Source organism: Heterodontus francisci, chromosome 6 (assembly GCF_036365525.1).
Source record: "Heterodontus francisci isolate sHetFra1 chromosome 6, sHetFra1.hap1, whole genome shotgun sequence".
NCBI classification, from domain to species: domain Eukaryota; kingdom Metazoa; phylum Chordata; class Chondrichthyes; order Heterodontiformes; family Heterodontidae; genus Heterodontus; species Heterodontus francisci.
In genome coordinates, this window is record NC_090376.1 from 87,415,739 (window position 1) to 87,436,312 (window position 20,574).

The following is a 20,574-nucleotide window of genomic DNA, read 5'->3' on the forward strand; positions in this document are numbered from 1 at the left end:
TAATATTTAGCCCTGGTACCTCTCTGGCACCACTAACTGGTGAACTACTATCCACTCCTTGCCCTCAGGTCTGTGAGGAGAATTTCATTTCCTCATCAGTAGTTCATTCTTTAAATAGTAGCAATCAGGGGCTCCCTCTGCTTCACTTTCAGACTGGGCAGCCTGTGCTAACTCTTGCAATACAGGGTCGGCTTAATTTATTCCCTGGGTCTCCTACTTTCCAAAGAAAGACTCGGACAGGCAGACCTCATGGTCATTTGCCTGCAGTGCCAATGCAGTCTCCTCTGTGGGGAGCTGATTTGATCATAGCCTGACCCACAACACATTCAGGGAAACTGCAGGGGACCAAAGGTGTGATTACGGAGACATGGCTGCAGGCTGACCAAGGATAGGAACTGAACATCCAATGGTATTCAATATTTAGGAAGGACAGGTAAAAAGGGAAAGGAGGTGGAGTAGGTTTGTTCATAAAAGAGGAAATCAATACAATAGTGAGGAAGGATATTAGCTCAGAGAATCCTGATGTGAAATCTGTATGGGTGGAGCTAAGAAACAACAAGGGGCAGAAAACATTGGTGGGGGTTTTATATAGACCCTCAAACAGCAGTGGTGATGTAGAGGATGGCATCAAACAGGAAATTAGAGACTCGTGCAATAAGGATGCAACTGTAATTATCTTCTTCTTCTTTGGCTTCCTTGTCTCGAGAGACAATGGGTAAACGCCTGGAGATGGTCAGTGGTTTGTGAAGCAGCACCTGGAGTGGCTATAAAGGCCAATTCTAGAGTGACAGACTCTTCCACAGGTGTTGCAAATACAATTGGTTGTTGGGGCTGTTATACATGTAATTATGGGTGAAATTAATCTATATATAGATTGGGCAAACCAAATTCGCAATAATACTGTAGAGGAGGAATTCCTGGAGTGCGTACTTGATGGTTTATTGGACTAATACATTGAGGTACCAACTGGAGAACAGGCCATCCTAGACTGGGTATTGTGTAATGAGAAAGGATTAGTTAACAATCTTGTTGTGCGGGGTCCCTTGGGGAAAAGCGAACATAACATGATAGAATCCGTCATTAAGTTGGAGAGTAAGAGAGTTGATTCCGAGACTAGGGTCCTGAATCTAAATAAAGGAAACTATGAAGGTCTGAGGCGCGAGTTGGCTATGATAGATTGGGGAACGTTACTTAAAGTGTTGACAGTGGATAGGCATTGGCTAGCATTTAAAGAGTGCATGGAAGAATTACAACAATTGTTCATTCCTGTCTGGCAAAAAATAAAAGGATGGCTCAACCGTGGCTTACAAAAGAAATTAGGGATAGTATTAGATCCAAGGAGAAGAAATATAAAATGGCCAGGACAAGCAGCAAACCTGAGGATTGGGAGCAGTTTAGAATTCAGCAAAGGAAGACTAAGGGATTGATTAAGAAGGGGAAAATAGAGTATGAGAGTAAGCTTGCAGAGAACATAAAAACTGACTGTAAAAGCTTCTGCAGATATGTGAAGAGAAAAAAATTAATGAAGACAAATGTGGGTCCATTACAGTCAGAAACGGGGGAATTTATAATGAGGAACAAAGAAATGGCAGACCAATTAAATACATACTTTTGTTCTGACTTCTCAAAGGAGGACACAAATTACCTCCCAGAAATGTTGGGGAACATAGGGTCCAATGAGTGGGAGGAACTGTATGAAATCAGTATTAGTAGGGAAATGGTGTTAGGGAAATTGACGGGATTGAAGGCCGATAAATCCCCAGGGCCTGATAATCTACATCCTAGAGTACTTAAGTAAGTGGCACTAGAAATAAGTAGATGCATTGCTGGTCATTTTTCAAAATTCTATAGACTCTGGAAAAGTTCCAATGGATTGGAGAGTAGCTAATGTAACTCCACTATTTAAAAAAGAAGTTAGAGAGAAAACAGGGAATTATAGACCGGTTAGCCTGACATCAGTAGTGGGGAAAATGCTAGATTCCATTATTAAAGATGTAATAGCAGAGCGCTTGGAAAACAATGACAGGATCGGACAAAGTCAACATGGATTTACGAAAGGGAAATCATGCTTGACAAATCTACTGGAATTTTTTGAGGATCTAACTCGTAGAATAGATAAGGGAGAACCAGTGGATGTGGTATATTTGGACTTTAAGAAGGCTTTTGCTAAGGTCCCACATAAGAGATCAGCATGCAAAATTAAAGCACATGGGATTGGGGGTAAGGTACTGACATGGATAGAGAATGGGTTGGCAGACAGGAAACAAAGAGTAGGAATAAACGGGTCTTTTTCTGAGGGGCAGGCAATGACTAGTGGGGTACCACAGGGATCAGTGCTAGGACCCCACCTATTCACAATATATATTTATGATATAGATGAGGGAATTAAATGTAGTATATCCAAGTTTGCAGATGACACAAAACTGGGTGGGAGTGTGAGCTGTGAGGAGGATGCAGAGAAGCTCCAGTGTGATTTGGACAGGTTGAGTGAGTGGGCAAATATCTGGCAGATGCAGTATATTGTGGATAAATGTGAGGTTATCCACTCTGGTGCCAAAAATAGAAAGGCAGATTATTATCTGAACGGCGATAGATTGGGAAAGGGGGAGGTGCAGCGGGACCTGCGTGTCTTTGTGCACTAGTCGCTGAAAGTAAGCATACAGATGCAGCAGGCAGTTAAGAAGGCAAATGGTATGTTGGCCTTCATAGCAAGAGGATTCGAGTACAGGAGTCTTGCTGCATTTATACAAGGCCTTGGTGAGACCACATCTGGAGTATTGTGAGCAGTTTTGGTCTCCTTATCTGAGGAAGAATGGTCTTGCTATGGAGGGAGTGCAGCAAAGGTTCACCAGACTGATTCCTGGGATGGCAGGACTGACGTATGAAGAGAGATTGGATCGATTAGGCTTGTATTCGCTAGAGTTTAGAAGAATGAGAGGGGATCTCACAGAAACCTACAAAATTCTAACAGGACTGGACAGACTAGATGCAGGAAGGATGTTCCTGATGCTGGGGGAGTCCAGGACCAGGGGGGTCACAGTCTAAGGGGTAAGCCATTTAGGACTGAGATGAGGAGGGATTTCTTTACCCAGAGAGTGGTGAACCCGTAGAATTCTCTACCACAGAAGGCAGTTGAGGCCAAATCATTAAATATATTCAAGAAAGAGTTAGATATCGTTCTTAGGGCTAAAGGGATCAAGGGATACGGGGAGAAAGCAAGAACAGGGCATTGAGTTTGGATGATCAGCCATGATCGTATTGAAAGGCAGTGCAGGCTCGAAGGGACGAATGGCTTACTCCTGCTCCTATTTTATTATGTTTCTATGGACTGTCTCCTACCACTGCCCTGTCTCTCTGACCTCCTGTGGTCTTTCTTTCACTACTGGGGGAGGGCTACCACCTTCACCCCTGCCAGATCATTACCTAAGAGCAAGTCAACCCCATCCACAGGTAAACTAGGCACAATCCCTGTGGTCACCGGTCCCGAAACTAGGTCGCACTCGAGTTGCAACCGGTGTACAGGTACAAGCATACACTGCCCACCAATACCATTCACCATCATTTTGTTCACTGCATTCTCTGGGGGAAAGGTCAGGCCTTTTCCCAGTAAAAGGGATCTAGTCACCTCTCTGTCCCTGAGAATCACCATGGGCTTGCTGGCCCCACTCAAGGGGTATAGGATTACTTTCCCTTCAAACATAAAACCCTGATAACCTTCAGGAATACTATTAACGTTTTCTGCACTGGCCGTAGTAAGCTTCCTGGGTTGCACTCTTACTGCAGTTAAAGCCACAGCTTGTTCTGTGTTTTCTATCAGGGTCTCATCTTCAATGAGCGGGTGTGCCCTGATTAACCCTACAGGTTTCCCCTTTAGTTTCCAGCAGTCAGCTTTTAAATGCCCTACCTTATTACAATGGAAGCACACAGGTCTCCGGGTCTTACTCTTGCTCACAGCACCTTCCTTTTTTGGCTGGAGGAGGGCCCCCTGCATCTCCTGCTTTCCTTTCTCTCCCAGGACTGCATGGGCTTCAATCACCTTCCCACCCTTTGTCCTTGTTAGATTTGTGGTGGTGATTAGGAAAGGTTTTCCCCGGGAAACTGACTTATAAATTAAAGCAAACTCATCAGCAGAAAGGCCACTTGCCGGGTTTCCTGAACCTGTTGCTCCTCTACATTTGTCTTTATTGAGAATGGGAGAGAGTTTTTAAATAACTCTAACAGGATTACTTCTCTGAGAGTCTCATCGCTGAGATCTATTTTTAAAGCCCTCAGCCACTGGTCAAAAGCCAGCTGCTTACTTCGTTCAAACTCTAGATAAGTTTGATTGGCTTGCTTTTTGAGGGTTCTAAACTTTTGGCGATAGGCTTCGGATACGAATTCATACGCCCCGAGGATAGCATTTTTGGTCAGTTCATAATTTGATGAACTCTCATCTGGCAACAAGGAATAAACCTCATGGGCTTTTCCAGTTAGTTTGCTTTGTATTAAAAGGGACCAGGTCTCAGATGGCCATTTTAGCTGCCTTGCCAGTTTCTCGAAAGACACGAAAAACACTTTCACATCTTCCTCATTGAATTTTGGAATTAATTGAGCCAGTTTTAGCAATCTCGTACCCAGCCCTGAATTCTGCTCCTCCACATTGGCCATGCTTTCACTCAGGTTACTCTGTCGCCCCTAGTTAACTCAAGCCGCTTCAGTTCCCTCTCTTCGGATTCTTTCTGGAATATTCTTTCTCTCTCTCCCCTGCCTTTCATTTTCTTCATGTTCCTTTTGGAAGGTTTTCTCTTTCTCCTTCTCCTGCCTCTCTCTCTCTTTTTCTCTTTCTTCTAATTCAAGTTTCCTCTGTTCCAATTGTATCTTTGCTAACAATACCCTGCTGGACTCTGCTTCTAACACTACTATTGCTTCTTCAGATTCAAGGGAAAAATGGTTGGCCACCAGCCTTAGGAGTTCAGACTTCCTAGCCTTGTCACGTACAATGATCCTACATTGCTCGGCCATTTTTCTCAACAGCTCCATAGACAGTGCTTTTATCCCAAGTTACTTCACCCTGGCTTGGACAAGCACTAGCTTCAGTTGCAGACATGTTAGTTTTGGCGGCTGTTCCAGCTGGAGGTATTAAAATTAGCGGATGACGTTCCTGATTTTTACGTATCTTACCATCTTGTGATTATAGTTTTGAAAAATTAACCCTGTCAATTTTCTTTGCTGATGTTCAAGATTTCATAAGACAGTAGGAATGCCAAAATGCTGTACGTGGAACCTGTCTCATAATATAAAAGCAAAACACTGTAAATGCTTGAGATCTGAAATAAAGACAGAAAATGCTGGAAATACTCAGCAGGTATGGCAGCATCTGTGGAGAGAGAAGCACAGTGAACATTTCAGCCCTGTGACCGTCCATCAGAACAGAAAAAAGTTAGAAGTGTAATAAGCTTTGAGTAAGCGAAAGTGGGGGTTGGTGGAAAGAAGAACAAAAGGGAAGGTCTGTGATCATAGGGTAGGAAAGATTAAATGATGAAAGGATTCATGGTACAAGGCCAAAGGGAGTGGTAATGGGACAAGTAAAGAAACAAAAGATCTGTCTAGAAGTGGTGTGAATGGCATGATCCTGAATAGCTGCCATCTGAAATCAAAGAAATGGAAATAAGAGAGAAGGAAGACAAATAAAATCAGACCAGAAAATACAAAACAAAATGGGGCCAGAGGTTCCAATCTAAAATTGTTGAACTCAATTTACAGTAACAAAATTAACAGTTACTTGGACAAATGTACATTAATTAAGGAAAGCCAGCACAGATTTGTTATAGGCAAATGATGTTTAACTAACTTGATTGAGTTTATTGATTAGGTAACAGAGAGCAGTGATGAAGCTAATATGGTTGATGCGTACACAGACTTCCAAAAGGCATTTGATAAAGTGCCACATAACAGGCTTGTCAGCAAATTTAAAGCCCATGGAATAAAAGAGACATGGCAGCATGGATACAAAGTTGGCTGAATGTCAGGAAGCAGAGAGTAGTGATGAACAGTTGTTTTTCGTACTGGAGGAAGGTATACAATGATGTTCCCCAGGGGTCAGTACTCAGACCACTGCTTTTCTTGATTTATGCTAATGACTTAGACTTGAGTGTGCAGGGCACTATTTCAAAATTTTCAGATGACACAAAACGTGAAAGTATTATGAACTGTGAGGAGGATAGTGATAGACTTCAAGAGGACATAGGTTGGTGGAATGGCAGATGAAATTTAATGCAGAGAAGTGTGAAGTGTTGCATTTTGGTAGGAAGAATGAGGAGAGGCAATATATGATAAAGGGTACAATTCTAAAGGGAGTGCAGGAGCAGAGAAACCTGGGGATATATGTGCCCAAATTGTTGAAGGTGGCAGGGCAGGTTGCAAAAGTAGTTAGAAATGCATACAAGATCCTGAGCTTTATAAATAGAAGCATAGAGTACAAAAGCAGTAAGTTATGGTGAACCATTATAAAACACCGGTTTGGCCTATTCTGGGCACCACACTTTAGGAAAAATGTGAAAGCATTGGTAAGGTATAGAAAAGATTTACGAGAATGGTTCCAGGGATGAAAGTCTTCAGTTAGTTATATAGATAAATTGGAGAAGCCAGGACTGTTCTTCTTAGAGAAAAGAAGGTCGAGAGGAGATTTGTTAGAGGTGTTCAAAATCATGAGAGGTCTGGACAGAGTAGATAGGGAGAAACTGTTCCTATTGGTGGAAGGGTCAAGAACCAGGAGACACTGATGTAAGGTGAAAGGCAAAAGAACCAAAGGCAACATGAGGAAACGCAGTTTCACATAGTGTGTGGTTTGCATCTGAAAATGTGTTGGAGGCAGAGTCAATCATGGCATAATTACCTGAAAAGAGAAAATTTGCACTGCTGCAGGGAAAGGGCGGGGGAATGGGACCAGTTGAGTTGCTCTTGCAGTGAGCTGGCACAGACACAACTAGCCAAATGGCCTCCTTTTGTGCCGCACCCATTCTATTATTCTGTGATATGAATGCTGAGTCCAGAAGGTTGTAAAATGCCCAGTCGAAAGATGAGGCGGTGTTCCTTGGGCTTGCTTTGAGCTTTATTGGAACTCTCCAGCAGGCCAAGGACTGAAAGGTCTGAGTATGAGCAAGGTGGAGAATTAAAATGATTGGAAGCTCAAGATCACACTTACAGGCTGAACGTAGGTGTTTCACAAAGCAGTCACCCAGTCTGCATTTGGTCTCTCCAATATAGAGGAGATCTAGTCATGATGCCTTTAGCCTTGCCAATCATCAATACCCTTCTCTTCCACCAAGACTGGCTGCTTGGGGACAAGGGCTAGCCCCTGAAAGCCTGGCTTTTGGCTCCTGTCAGGAAATTGGGCACAAACAAACCACATGCATATGAGAGTCAGACCAATTCCTCTTCTTTCTCTGGTTCTGCTGTGCCCTCTGGAGTTTTAGGATCAAAAAGAGAAGTGAAGGAAATGGCTTGCAGTTAGCCATATGTAGCAGAGACAGATAGCGAAAAAGCAAAGCAACAGCCTTTTGTCATACGTAGTGTGTGATAGTGAGATTTCATGGAAAATGAAAAAATTAAATAGCCATAAATCCTATAGGACTTGTCCTCCAGCCTCTCCAAAGGCCACACGCCTGATGCATTCACTACTCATAATGTCCATGGAAGTATCTTCTAGAGGGGACAAGATGTGTATGAATGCTGGGCCTCCCCCTGTGGCTGTCTGTTCCCTTTTATTTGGGAGCCAGCTTCAACTGCAAGAAAGAAGGGAGTGTGTTAGCTTTTGTACAGTGAATTGTTTTGAGGCTGTTCATGTCAGGATAGAATTATGCACTGCTGTGTGAAAGATGGCACAGGTATGAGGACAGTAGCAGATGCAGAGTGTGTCAGGAGCAGCAGAAGAAGGTGGAGTGAACTTTTCTGCAGTGAATGGAGTGGTGGTGATGGAAGATTATGAATGCTGCAGCTACATGTACTGCAAGGCTAAAAGAAAGTAATGATCAATGTGGGCTTAGAGCATTACCTTAGAAACTTGTCAGGTCAGTGAACTTTTTCTTTCTTGCAGCCAGGCCCTAGGAGCAATGCTTCTGGTGCTAACCTGCTCTGTTACCTCTGCCCATTGTTGCTGCAAAGCTAGCGGGGATAGATTTGGCACTGGCCACAAAGATGGTATAACCCTCCTGCCAACCTCTTCTGCCAGAAAATCCAAAGCTGCATCTGAAAATTACAGATTCATTTCAGCATCTATTCTGCCTGCCATTTCAGTGCTGCTTAGAATGAAGCTGATTGCAGCCACAGTGCACTTTCCTTTTAATAGATGGTTGCTGCTTTTAATTGATGCCAGTAATGTTCGATTTGAAACAATAACACCACCCCCCCCCCCCCCCACCCCACCCATGCACACACACAAGCAGGCACAAACATACACACCATTAGCATCAGCAACTTACTTATTTCATGTCAAGCAGGCATGGAAACAATTTAGGGTAGTCCCTGAGCCCACGTGAACAGATGCAGAATTGAAGTGGGATGACCATTTCACCCTGAGCAAGCTCCCTTGATGGCTTACTAGACAGGTGCACTAGTTCTCATGATACAAAGCCAACATCCCTGATTCAACCTCCTGCCTGTTCAGACATAGCTGGGGCTAGGAGGCCTTGACACTCCTTGGAAAAAGGGAGGAAATCAGTTTTCACTCATCTTGGAAAATTTTACTTCCTTAAAGGTGATATATAAATGCAATTTGTTGTTTATTCACTGCTCACTGATTAATGAAAATTACAAAAAATGTTCAGGAAAAAAAATCCTCTGATAGCAAGATTGTTGGTGCTAGGGCTCCAAGGAAAGCAGTCAAAGACCTTAGCACTAGGTCCATGTCAGATGAGCTTCAAGTTGAGGGGTGATAGATATAGGACAGATGTGAGAGGTAGTTTCTTTACTCAGAGAGTAGTAAGGGCGTGGAATGCCCTGCCTGCAGCAGTAGTAGATTCTCCAACTTTAAGGGCATTTAAGTGGACATTGGATAGACACATGGATGAAAATGGAATAGTGTAGGTCAGATGGTTTCACAGCTCGGCGCAACATCGAGGGCCGAAGGGCCTGTACTGCGCTGTAATATTCTAATTCTAATTCTAAAAAAAAGGGATGGTTATGGCCATAATGGCCCTTGCCCTACATGTTTGAATAACTCTGGAATTATACATGAAGAATGGCCATTTGGGTGAGGTATTGAAGGCAGCTAGCACCTATTGAATCGTATCACAGAAGATCGCCACATTTTTAGGAGAGATGAGCATTTTTTTAAATTACCCAAGCAGTAATAGTTCTGTGGTGGCATGGGAGGATATTCATGTTCTATTGCGTAGTTGGATAAACTCTGTTTGATAGGTGAGAAATTCTATGAAGTTCTGAAATGTCTACTATTATTTTGAGAATTTTAGGAGAGTTAAGAAACTGCGACAGGAAAATGAGGAACAAATGAACACCATGAAAACCAAACTGGATGAAACTATACAAGATTATGAGGGGAAAATTTGGAACCTTCAGAAGGGCTGCAGCATTCAAAACAACTTTAGGATTTCTGCACCTGGGTTTACAGGCAAAGAAGGCAGGGAGTTCTCACTGGAAGAAAAATCAATGCCTACGGAACTGTCTGCAGATAACGGCTACTCTTTTTGCCATAGCAATGATATTGCAAGTGAACTGTTTCCTGATATACCTGGCATTTCTCTAATCTCCAGCCATCCCCGGGAGAGTTTCCTGCCGCTGGTGAGTGTTTATGTTCTTAAGAATTTATCTTTAACTCTCAGAAAACTAGCGCCACTAATATTTCTGGATTGCTTTGCTAGTAGCAGTTTCATCTCTAAGTTATAAGAGTTCAAATACCACTATCTAGGCTGACCTTTTATAACAGTATTGAGAAAATATTGCATTGGCAAAGGTGCTGCCTGTCGTGTGAGGCCTGCTTGCCTGCTCAGATGGATCCCATGAACTATTCGAAGAAGAATAGGGGAGTTCTCCTGGTGTCCTTTCTAACATTTATTCCTCAAACCACTACAGGATAAACAGTTTCTTATTTGCTCTGCAAAGGTTCACTGCTGCATTTGCTCACCTAACAAAAATGACTCCCGCTTCAAATGTATTGGTTGTGAAGCTCTTTGAGATGGCTGAGGACATGAAAGGTGCTACTTAAATGCATGTCTGTCTTTCTTACATAACCAAAGAACAATATTAAATAAGGTATAATCAGAGTAGGATGACCATTCACCCTGAGCTAGCTTCCTTGATGTCTTAATTAGTTGGTGCACTAGTTCTCGTGATACTGAACCACTGAAGCCTTAAATGCAAGTCCACATAATTAGAAATAGAAGACTCATCCTTTGGTTGCTGACACTCCTGCATCTGGAATGCACTGCTTGAAAGGGCAGTGGAAGAAGGTTCAAAAGTAATCAAAAGGGAATTGGATGTATTCTTGAAAAGGAGAAAATTTGCAGGACTATGGGGAAAAAGCAGGGAATGACTGAGACTAATTGGATTGCTCTTTCAAAGAGCTGGCTCAGGCATGCTGGTCTCCCTCTGTGCTGTATTGTTCTATGATTCTCAGTGTTGAGGAAGATATTAATTCTGAAACAATATTGTTTTTCAAAGCTGACAAACTTCAGCATAAGTAACAATATGAGTACTGATTTAATATGTATTCTATATTCACGAAGAATGCAAGTCCTAAATAAACATCGATTTAGCCCAGTGAGAATGGTACTTGAACTTAATGATTTTAAAACTAATAATCATTACTAAAAGTAATAAGATATGTACTGCAACCTGTGGCATTAACTATTGATCATTGTTATTACTAAATATGACAAAGCACGTCAGAATTCATTAAGCATGCTTAGAGGACAATTGAATTGGACCAACAACAGGGAGGGGCAAGAGGGCAGGGTAGGGCTAGCGAAAAGATGAAAGAAGTTGGGGGAGGGAGAATGCGAAGGGAAGGGAGACAAGGGAAAGATGGGAGTGGAGAAAGTGAGGGGGGGGGAAGAGGGAGGAGGGAGAAATTAAGAGGATTGGGAAAGAAGATTTGTTCCAATCAGCAAAGTGATGCTCAATAGGAGGATGTGTGGAGATATACTCCGATGAGGAAGCTCGGCTCTGTTCACCAAAATAACGTACAGTGGGTGGGGTTCTTGTTTCACTGAGGGGTGTGAACTCCAATCATCTAAGTTATGGTCAGTCTGGGATGTGATGAGGTAATGTATGGGCTCCAATCACCAAAGCAAAGGTCACCTTGGGAGGGGGAGCGTTGCTTGACTCAAGGATTCGCTCTAATCACATTAGTAATGCTCAAGGGGTGTAGGGCTCCAACTGATAGGTGCTGATCAGTGGGGGGGGGGGGGATCAGTGCTCACTATATATTTCTGCTCAGTGCAAAATGGTACCTAGTGTGGGTTTTATTTATTTATTTAGAGATACAGCACTGAAACAGGCCCTTCGGCCCACCGAGTCTGTGCTGACCAACAACCACCCATTTATACCAACCCTACAGTAATCCCAAATTCCCTACCACCTACCTACACTCAGGGCAATTGACAATGGCCAATTTACCTATCAACCTGCAAGTCTTTGGCTGTGGGAGGAAACCGGAGCACCTGGCGAAAACCCGCGCAGTCACAGGGAGAACTTGCAAACTCTGCACAGGCAGTACCCAGAATCGAACCCGGGTCCCTGGAGCTGTGAGGCTGCAGTGCTAACCACTGCACCACAGTGCCGCCCAAAAGAAGGCTTAGAAATACACAGCATAGTCATAGAGATACAGTACTGAAACAGGTCCTTCAGCCCACTGAGTCTGTGCCAACCAACAACCACCCATTTATACTAATCCTACATTAATCCCATATTCCCTACCACATCCCCACCATTCTCCTCCCACCTACCTACACCAGGGGCAATTTACAATGGCCAATTTACCTATCAACCTGCAAGCCTTTGGCTGTGGGAGGAAACCAGAGCACCCAACGGAAACCCACGCGGTCACAGGGAAAACTTGCAAACGCCACACAGGCAGTACCCAGAATCAAACCCGGGTTGCTGGAGCTGTGAGGCTGCAGTGCTAACCACTGCGCCATGGGTTGGGAGGGTTCTTTTCACATATCTGTGTTCATTGGGTGAGGAGGGTGGTGCAGGGCCCAGATCACACATGATGTAGTGTGCAGTGTGGGGTTGGGATCCAATCAGTGGGAGAGGGGCTTGAATGAATGTTTTCTCTCTGATCCTGGAATTTCTGCTCTGTACATTTGGGGAGGGTGGGGTTGGATTTATTTGGATTTGTTGACTGATCTGTATTAGTCTCATTCAAAGCTACTGGTACCTCCTGTGTTCACAATAATTCATGATTATTGATGCCTCAGAAAACTCTGCCCTAATCTCTCTCTTAGCCCTCTGATTTAAGTGCAATTTAAAAAAAATTGTTCTTGGGATGTTGGTGACAGTGGCAAGACCACATTTATTGCTGAGCACTGTTGGTTGTCATTTTTGAACGGTTGCAGTCCTTGTGGTGATAATGCTTATGCAATGGTGTTAGGGAAGGAATTTTGGAATATTAACCCACCACAAATCAAGTCAGTATGGGAGATAACTCGGATGTGACATTGTTCCTCTGACATTGCTGCTTTCATCTATCTTAGTGTTAGGTGTTCCAGGGTTAGGAGGTGCTGGCGATGTAATCTTTTTGAGTTGCTGCAGAGCATCCTGTAGAAAATATATAGTGCCCCTGTAGTATAGGAATTGTATATTGAGTTCAAAGGCAAGGGCAGTTTGGTACTGTTTGGTGATGTGTTGTTTCAGCTGCAACTATCCAGGCAAATAGTGAGTATTCCATCACACTCCTAATGCCTTGTAGATGGTGGAGAGGCTTTGAGGGGTCAGGAGGTGAGGCACTTCTTATATAGTATGCAGCCTCTCCTAGCTCTTGTTGATATGGCTGATCCAGTGAAGCTTCTGGTCTGTAATGTATTCCAAGATATTGATATTGGTGAGTTGGCAGTGGTGGTGCTGTTGAAATCAAGGGAAATGTTTGAGCTTTATTTTATTAGAGATGGTCATTGCAGGTGTTACAAATGTCACCTACCACTTGTCATCCCAAATACGGATGTTATCTAGGGCATGCTGTTATTTGACAGAGGCTTCTTCATGATCAAAAGAACTGCATAATTAGAAAACAGCACTTCTTCTGATTTTATGGTCAGGGATTAATGAAGCAGTTGAAGATGGTTGGGCTGAGAACACTGTCCTGAGAAACTCCTGCAGCAATGTCCTGAGGCTGTTTAAGGAACTGTGGGACGCATTTTCTGTAGTTATTGCTTCATAGCCAGATTGAGAGGCTAGCTGTCTAGCAGGCGGAAAAGCCTATGGTGGGTAGCAGCTGGGCCCACTAGGGATGTGAGGGTGGAGCTCAGTCGATCTTGGGGAAGCAGGTTTGCTTGAGAGCCCAGGAGGAGGCATTCTGCTGGATCTAGAAGCTCCCACCTCCCTTCAATTGCCTGGTTTCATGAGCCCCGGGAGACCCTACCCACAGCTGATAAATCCAAACTGTTGCCAAAATCTGAGGCATGCAACCTCATTTAAATATTATGATTACTGACTCTTCTTTACATCTACCCTATCAAGCAGGTTACTCAGCCGACCCCAAACCTAAACACAGTTAAAGTGAAAGTAGGTGCATTTGCAGCAGGTGGGGTTCAGGCTTCCCATTTTTGCAAATTTAAATCCCAGCCCTGCCCATCATGGGGGAGTTAAAATTGCTCCAAATGTGACCCTATTTGCTACAAGTATGTGCTGTGACCTACCCTGCTTTCCTACATTCACTGCATCCTGGCATTCCGGTACGCCTGGATTCGGAGCCAGGAAAATTTCTCCTTTTAGCCTGGACAGAAAATTCCAGGCACCATTATGTTGCTCTAGACCAGGTATCACACCGCCAAACTGCTTCTAAGTTGATAGATTGTTCCTAAATTGAAGTTATATTTTTCTATGCTATCTCCGCCACAGAAAATCTTCTACTCTATTGAAGCTGAGACTGGAATCAACATGGTGAAGGCCCTTCTGGCAGCACCATATTGGTTGAGACATCTTAATTATGGCTCTCCTAGATGTTTTGGTCTCTACTTAAGGTATGACAGTATGTCTCTGAAAGATCAGTTTGTTGGCTGAACTCATCTATAATAAGCAAATTTTTTAATGTTTTTACCCATAAAAATGGCTTACACACATATTACAATCTAAGATTGCAGCACAGCCATTTGACTTTACAGCGATGGTTATGCTGCACGTGAGCCTCCTTCCTCCCTTCTTCATGTAAACCAATTAACATATGCTTTTATTCCTTTCTCCCTTATGTGTTTATCCAGCTTCACCTTAAATGCATCTATGTTATTTGCATCAACTACTCCTTATAATTACTGACCCATCTCTACAGAGCAGGTTACTCAGCTGACCCCAAATCTGACACGGTTAAAGCAGAAATAGGTGCATTTGCAGCAGGTGGAGTTCAGGTTTTCCATTTTTGCAAATCCAAAATCCCAGCCCTGCCCATCATGGGGGTGTGGGGATGGGGGGTGGTGGCAGGGTGGGGGTGGGGATGGGGGGTGGTGGCAGGGTGGGGGTGGGGGGAGTTAAAATTGCTCCAGATATGTCCCTATTTGCTACAGGTATGTGCTCTGTGAGTTCCACATCCGAACCACTCTCTGGGAAAAGAAATTTCTCCTGAATTCCCTATTGGATGTTTTAGTGACTGTCTTATATTTATAGCCCCTAGTTCTGGTCTTCCCTGCAAGTGGAAACATCTTCTTTACATCTACCCTTTCAAGCCCTTTCATAATCTTAAAGACCTCCAACAGGGCACCCTTCAGTCTTCTCTTTTCTAGAGAAAAGAGCCCCAGTCTGTTCAATCTTTTCTGATAGATATAACCTCTCAGTTCTGAAAGAGAAGTTAATTCTTTGACTACAGCACGCGGAAAAGCAAAGCTTATAACAACAACTTATATTTATTTATAGTGTCTTTATAGAAATAAAACCTCCCAAAGCACTTCACAGAAACATTATAAATCAAAATAGGATACCAAGCCACATAAGGAGATATTAGATCAGCTAACCAAAGCTTCGTAAAAGATGTAGGTTTTAAGGTGCGTCTTAAAGGAGGAAAGTGAGATAGAAAGGTGGAGAGGCGGACTGTGAAGATTAATTGCTGAAACTAAAAGTTTCTAATTGTAATTCATCATCTACCATATTAATCTGTTGAGCATGATCTTGGAGACAAGGTGTTGCATTTTGATTTTTTTGTAATTCTTCAGCTATGTACAATAAAAGCAATGATCCATCCTGCTTCCTTGTTTCCCCAAAAAATTAACTCCCAGTATTCATCTGTATCAGTGCTATTTCCATTGTTTTTCTAGTAAAACAAGTGGTCGCAGGGATGTGAAACACTAACAGGGCTAACTACAGAAAAAGCACAGGAGGACAAATTGACTTCTGCTACAAATAAAACAGGCATATTGATGACAACTCAGTCTATCAAATTAGCTAAATATGTGACTGTATTCTATAGATTGAATTGTTCCACACATTCTTTTTTTGCAGAGTCGCAATTCAATTGTTTTATATTGTAATATTGCAGATGGTAAATCTCAATAGGATTGATTATATGCCGACCTTAAACACTAATGCTATGGAAAAAAGCTCATCCAACATTGTAGTAAGCAAAGCCCAAAGGAATACAAAAAAAATTCAAAGTAAATTAACATTCTACCAGCAGTCTAAGTACTACAGTTTGCTTTGTTCCAGCTTTGTTGTAATATTTATCAAGAACTGTTTTTTTAGAAAGAAGGTTTACAGAGGATCCTGTGTCATACATTTCGGGATAAACTTTCTTTCAGGATTCTGCCTGCTAAGAAAATCTTGGGGAATGGATTTTGCAGTTGCAATGATGGTGGAACTGCTAGTGTTTGTTATCATTACTCTGTGAAACTGACTGCAACCTCTGGTGTCCGCATATGCATTGTTAAACACAAAAATCCAGAAGTTGCTGTCAGTAATTCCCTGTTGAATTAATGTGAACATCCACTTTTTGCATCTTAATCTCACTGCAAAAACCCATGAAAAATTAAAACTTGTAGAATGAGGTTTAACTGGGTATTTAATGGTGTACTAAGTCATAATTATTGATGAACAACCTCTCTCACCCTGAAACACTAATTGTATATTTGTAGGATATCAAATTTATCCATTATAACTAAAGTTCCATAGGTTTTTAATTTTTTTTAAAGTTCCTGATATTTCAGCTTCTACCTTAATCCCATGTGTATGTCCCAAACTTTATTTCAGTTTCTCTAAAATGTATAAAAAGCGAATAATCATCGGTGCTCTTTATTTCCTAATTTGCTATCTGTGAGAATCCTAAATTCTGCTTGGCCTGCTTGATGACATCAACATTGCTGGATGCTCGGGTTCCCTTATAGTTGCTGCTAGAATGAAATTAACATCAGGAAAGGTGAAATCCACACCACAGAGAACGCTAGACCTTTGTAGAAAACTTTCTTCGAAGTCAGCGGCAAGTACTATCACTCACCTTGAACATAAAATCCGGGTCATTGAGACCTTCTTGTGCCTGGTCACAAGTGATGCATTGCTGAAGGCCATAAAAGGCCCAGAGCAAGCTACATGAGTTGCTAAGTCCCTTTCTTAGAGCCACATCTATGTTTTATCTTGTTAATAAACAGTTTCATTTTCTTTCAAGTTTTAAGTCTTTTTTAACTTTAATCATACACACTGGACTTCAGGAACTAATGCAATTTCCCTTAAGCCTCCATTTTTCCCTGTCTGCAAATCTGGGCAGGGTTACTTCCTTGTGACCCCTTGAAAATGTTTGAAAAGGCTGTACCTCTGCCATGAAGTAGTAAATGAGTTGTGCTGGTTGTGTTCACAGCTCACAAGGGAGACGTTTAACTAACAATATCTGACTCTGCTGACAAATGAATCTTGGTATCACAATCTCAGTTTGGCAACAAACTCAACTCAGTTACTGGCTGACATGCAACTCTCCTCCGCAACTACCAGTTGGAGCACTACCATTCTTCCACTCCTTCATACAGACATTCTCTCATGTTGTCCAAAATAATTCTGCACATATGTCAGTTATTAAACGAATCTCAGAACCTTCCTCATGTTTAAGACCGCAGTGCCTCTCATTGGTACCCTGTCAGTCCTAGCCAATGACTTCTCCTACAATGGAAGGAAGATCTGAGCTAGCTAGTTAATGATTTGCAGCGGGGGCCTGTGGCTTGGATCCTTTCAATCTTGCCCTCAACTTCAGCTGAAAAGAAGTGAAATACAGCGAACGAGAAATGCAATAAGAAAACAAGAGGAAGAAAGAAGCTGAAAATGCAGAGATGTCTGGTGGTTGACCCCTCACTGTGTGAAACAAACAGATGGGGTGTTATTAGTACACAAGCTTGCTTATATAATTGGGTATTTTGTTATCACATGCAATATTATGTGCTTGTGCACAATCAGACTTAATGGACAAGTTAATGTAATGTATCTTATTTATTATGATACATACTTCTTTATCAATCTCAAGAACTTCCTAAGCTCTCCCTCCTGAACAAAACTGCATTAGCTTCCTGCTGTGGAGAGAATTGTTAATGTAGTGAAATCCCCCACCTGTTCGAGGTTCCAGGTGCTACCCTCCTATGGCAAGTTTTTGCCATAAACATAAAAGCAATGTGGATTGGGTCCCTTGGAAATTCATTCCTGAAGTACATTCTTTCAAAACTGTGGAATGTATAATATAATTTGTATAACCCCAATATTTTCACATCCTATATCTTATATGGTACATCATTGCTAACATTTCTCCATATCAAAACATTGGCTTTTTGCCTATACTCTTAAGAACTACTACTTCAGTTCACTACCACCAATGGAAGAATGAAAGGATGGAGGGTGCACAAAAGGATGGAGAGTTGGGAGCTTATAGTGCAGGAGAAAGTTATAGAGATAGGCAGAGTGAGCCCATTGTTACCACCGAGGCGGGAGCAATGCTGTGTCATTTCAGTCCCATCACTCCACAGGTCACAGCATATTATTAAAGTTTTCCCACCCAACCCAAAAACAGCCAAATTAAATCCCCAGAATAAAACAGACCAAAACAGGTATCTTTAGACAACAAAATAACTATTTATTAAAAAGCAAATCTTAAACTTATAACTTCTTATTTTAACCTAACTCCCCCATTCACACACAATACACTCGAAAACTGATGGTTAACCAGTTATTAAAAAGAATGTCATTTTAAAAATTAGCTGTTTCTTAGGAATAAATAAATAACTGGTTTATTAGTCTTTGTGGGTTCTGATGGGTGAGGTATCCTAGTGTAAAAATAATCAAATGCCACTTGAAGTCTCCACATTGATTTGATGAAACAGTCTTTTATTAGATAGACATCCAAAGTACTTGGGCTGCAGCAGTGCTCACACAGTTCTTTCAACGATGAGCACAGCAAAAGGTCTACTTGAATTTTAAAACTGACAGTCTCTCAGTCAAAACTTTACTGCAAATTCTAGTGAACACAATCAGTCAAGAGAGAGTCAATCTTGAAGCAAAGACTCTTAGATTGAAAATAAAGAAAAGGAATTTTGTTACCTCCAGCAATACAAATGGTCTCTTCAAAGGGTTTTTTCATCCTTAGGCAATTAACACAGCCTGTAGCTCATTGTAGAATTTCTGTTGAGAGAAATAGACAGCCCTTTCCTTCAGTAAGCATGCTTCGCTGGTGTCTCTCAAAACTGGTTTTAGCTGTTTTTTCCACACAGTTAAATTGAAACATTATACCATGTGACCTCCTCACTCTCCTGCTGTTGCCTAGGTAACAACTGCAGCTGGCACACTGTTCTCAGAAATCTACTTCTCTCTCTTAAAGGTACACTGTTTTTAACAGAGTGTTAAAGGCACACTGTTTTAATCCGAGGAGAAAATAAATACAGTTTCATGACACCATGAAAAAAGAAAAGAAAGACTTTCATTTATATAGTATCTTTCACAATCTCAGAGCATCCCAAAGTGCTTTATAGTCAATGAAGTACTTCTTGAAGTGTCATCACTGTTGTAGGAAACGCATTTTAAATTATGACTCATAAAAGGATTTAAACACAAGGATGAGAATTCTAAATTTGAACCATTGGAGGATTGAGAGCTAATGTTGGTCAGCAAGGACATAGGTGATGGGTGAGTGAAATTTGGCATGGGACCGGATATGGGCAGCAAAAATTTGGATGAATTGAACTTTATGGCCGGTGGATGGTGGGAGACGAGTCAGGCAGGTTTTGGAATAATTGTTTCTCCGTCTCCGACGCATCTGCTCTGATGATGCTACCTTCCATGACGGTGCTTCTGAGATGACCTCCTTTTTCCTCAACCGAGGATTTCCCCCCACTGTGGTTGACAGGGCCCTCAACCGTGTCCGACCCATTCTCCGCACCTCTACCCTCACCCCTTCCCCTCCCTCCCAGAACCCTGACAGGGTTCCCCTTGTCCTCACTTTTCATCCCACCAGCCTCCATATCCAAAGGATCATCCTCCGCCATTTTCGCCACCTCCAGCGTGATGCCACTACCAGTCGCATCTTGCCCTCCCTTCCCCTGTCAGCATTCCGAAGGGATCGTTCCCTCCGCGACATCCTGGTCCACTCCTCCATTACCCCCACCACCTCGTCCCCGTCCCAGGGCACCTTCCCCTGCAATCGCAGGAGGTGTAATACCTGCCCATTTACCTCCTCTCTCCTCACTATCCCAGGCCCCAAACACTCCTTTCAGGTGAAGCAGCGATTTACTTGTATTTCTTTCAATGTAGTATACTGTATTCGCTGCTCACAGTGTGGTCTCCTCCACATTGGGGAGACCAAGCGCAGACTGGGTGACCGCTTTGCGGAACATCTCCGCTCAGTCCGCAAGCAGGACCCTGAGCTTCCGGTTGCTTGCCATTTCAACAATCCCCCCTGCTCTCATGCTCACATCTCTGTCCTGGGATTGCTGCAGTGTTCCAGTGAACATCAACGCAAGCTCGAGGAACAGCATCTCATCTACCGAATAGGCACACTACAGCCTGCCGGACTGAATATTGAGTTCAATAATTTCAGAGCATGACAGCCCCCCATTTTACTTTCATTTTTAGTTATTTTTTCTTCCTTTTTTCTACATTCGTTTTTACATTTTTTACAATTTTTTTTGCATTTATTTCATTTCATCTTAGTTTGTTCAGTTTGCTTACCCACTGTTTTTTTCAGGTTTGCACTTGCTGCTGTTCAATATTCAGTGTATTTACACCCAATCTGTACTAATGCTTTGTCTTTCAACACACCATTAACATATTGTTTGCCTTTGCTCCGTGACCTTTTGGTTAGCTATGTGGCCTGGTCCAATCTACACCTTCTCCTTTGTTATCTCTTGCCCCACCCCCACCTCACTTGTTTATAATCTGTGACTTTTCTTATATTTGTCAGTTCCGAAGAAGGGT

At 42.4% G+C, this 20,574-nt stretch overlaps 1 protein-coding gene across 4 annotated transcripts in view; it reads left to right on the forward strand.

The window, feature by feature from the left end:
* Positions 1-20,574, forward strand: part of LOC137370986 (deuterosome assembly protein 1-like) — a 202,996-nt gene that overhangs the window by 177,394 nt on the left and 5,028 nt on the right. For all 4 annotated transcript variants that reach the window (XM_068032890.1, XM_068032889.1, XM_068032891.1 and 1 more), the window contains one exon: positions 9,450-9,777. In XM_068032890.1, the coding sequence (XP_067888991.1) occupies positions 9,450-9,777 (328 nt within the window). The remainder of the gene's footprint in view (positions 1-9,449; positions 9,778-20,574) is intronic.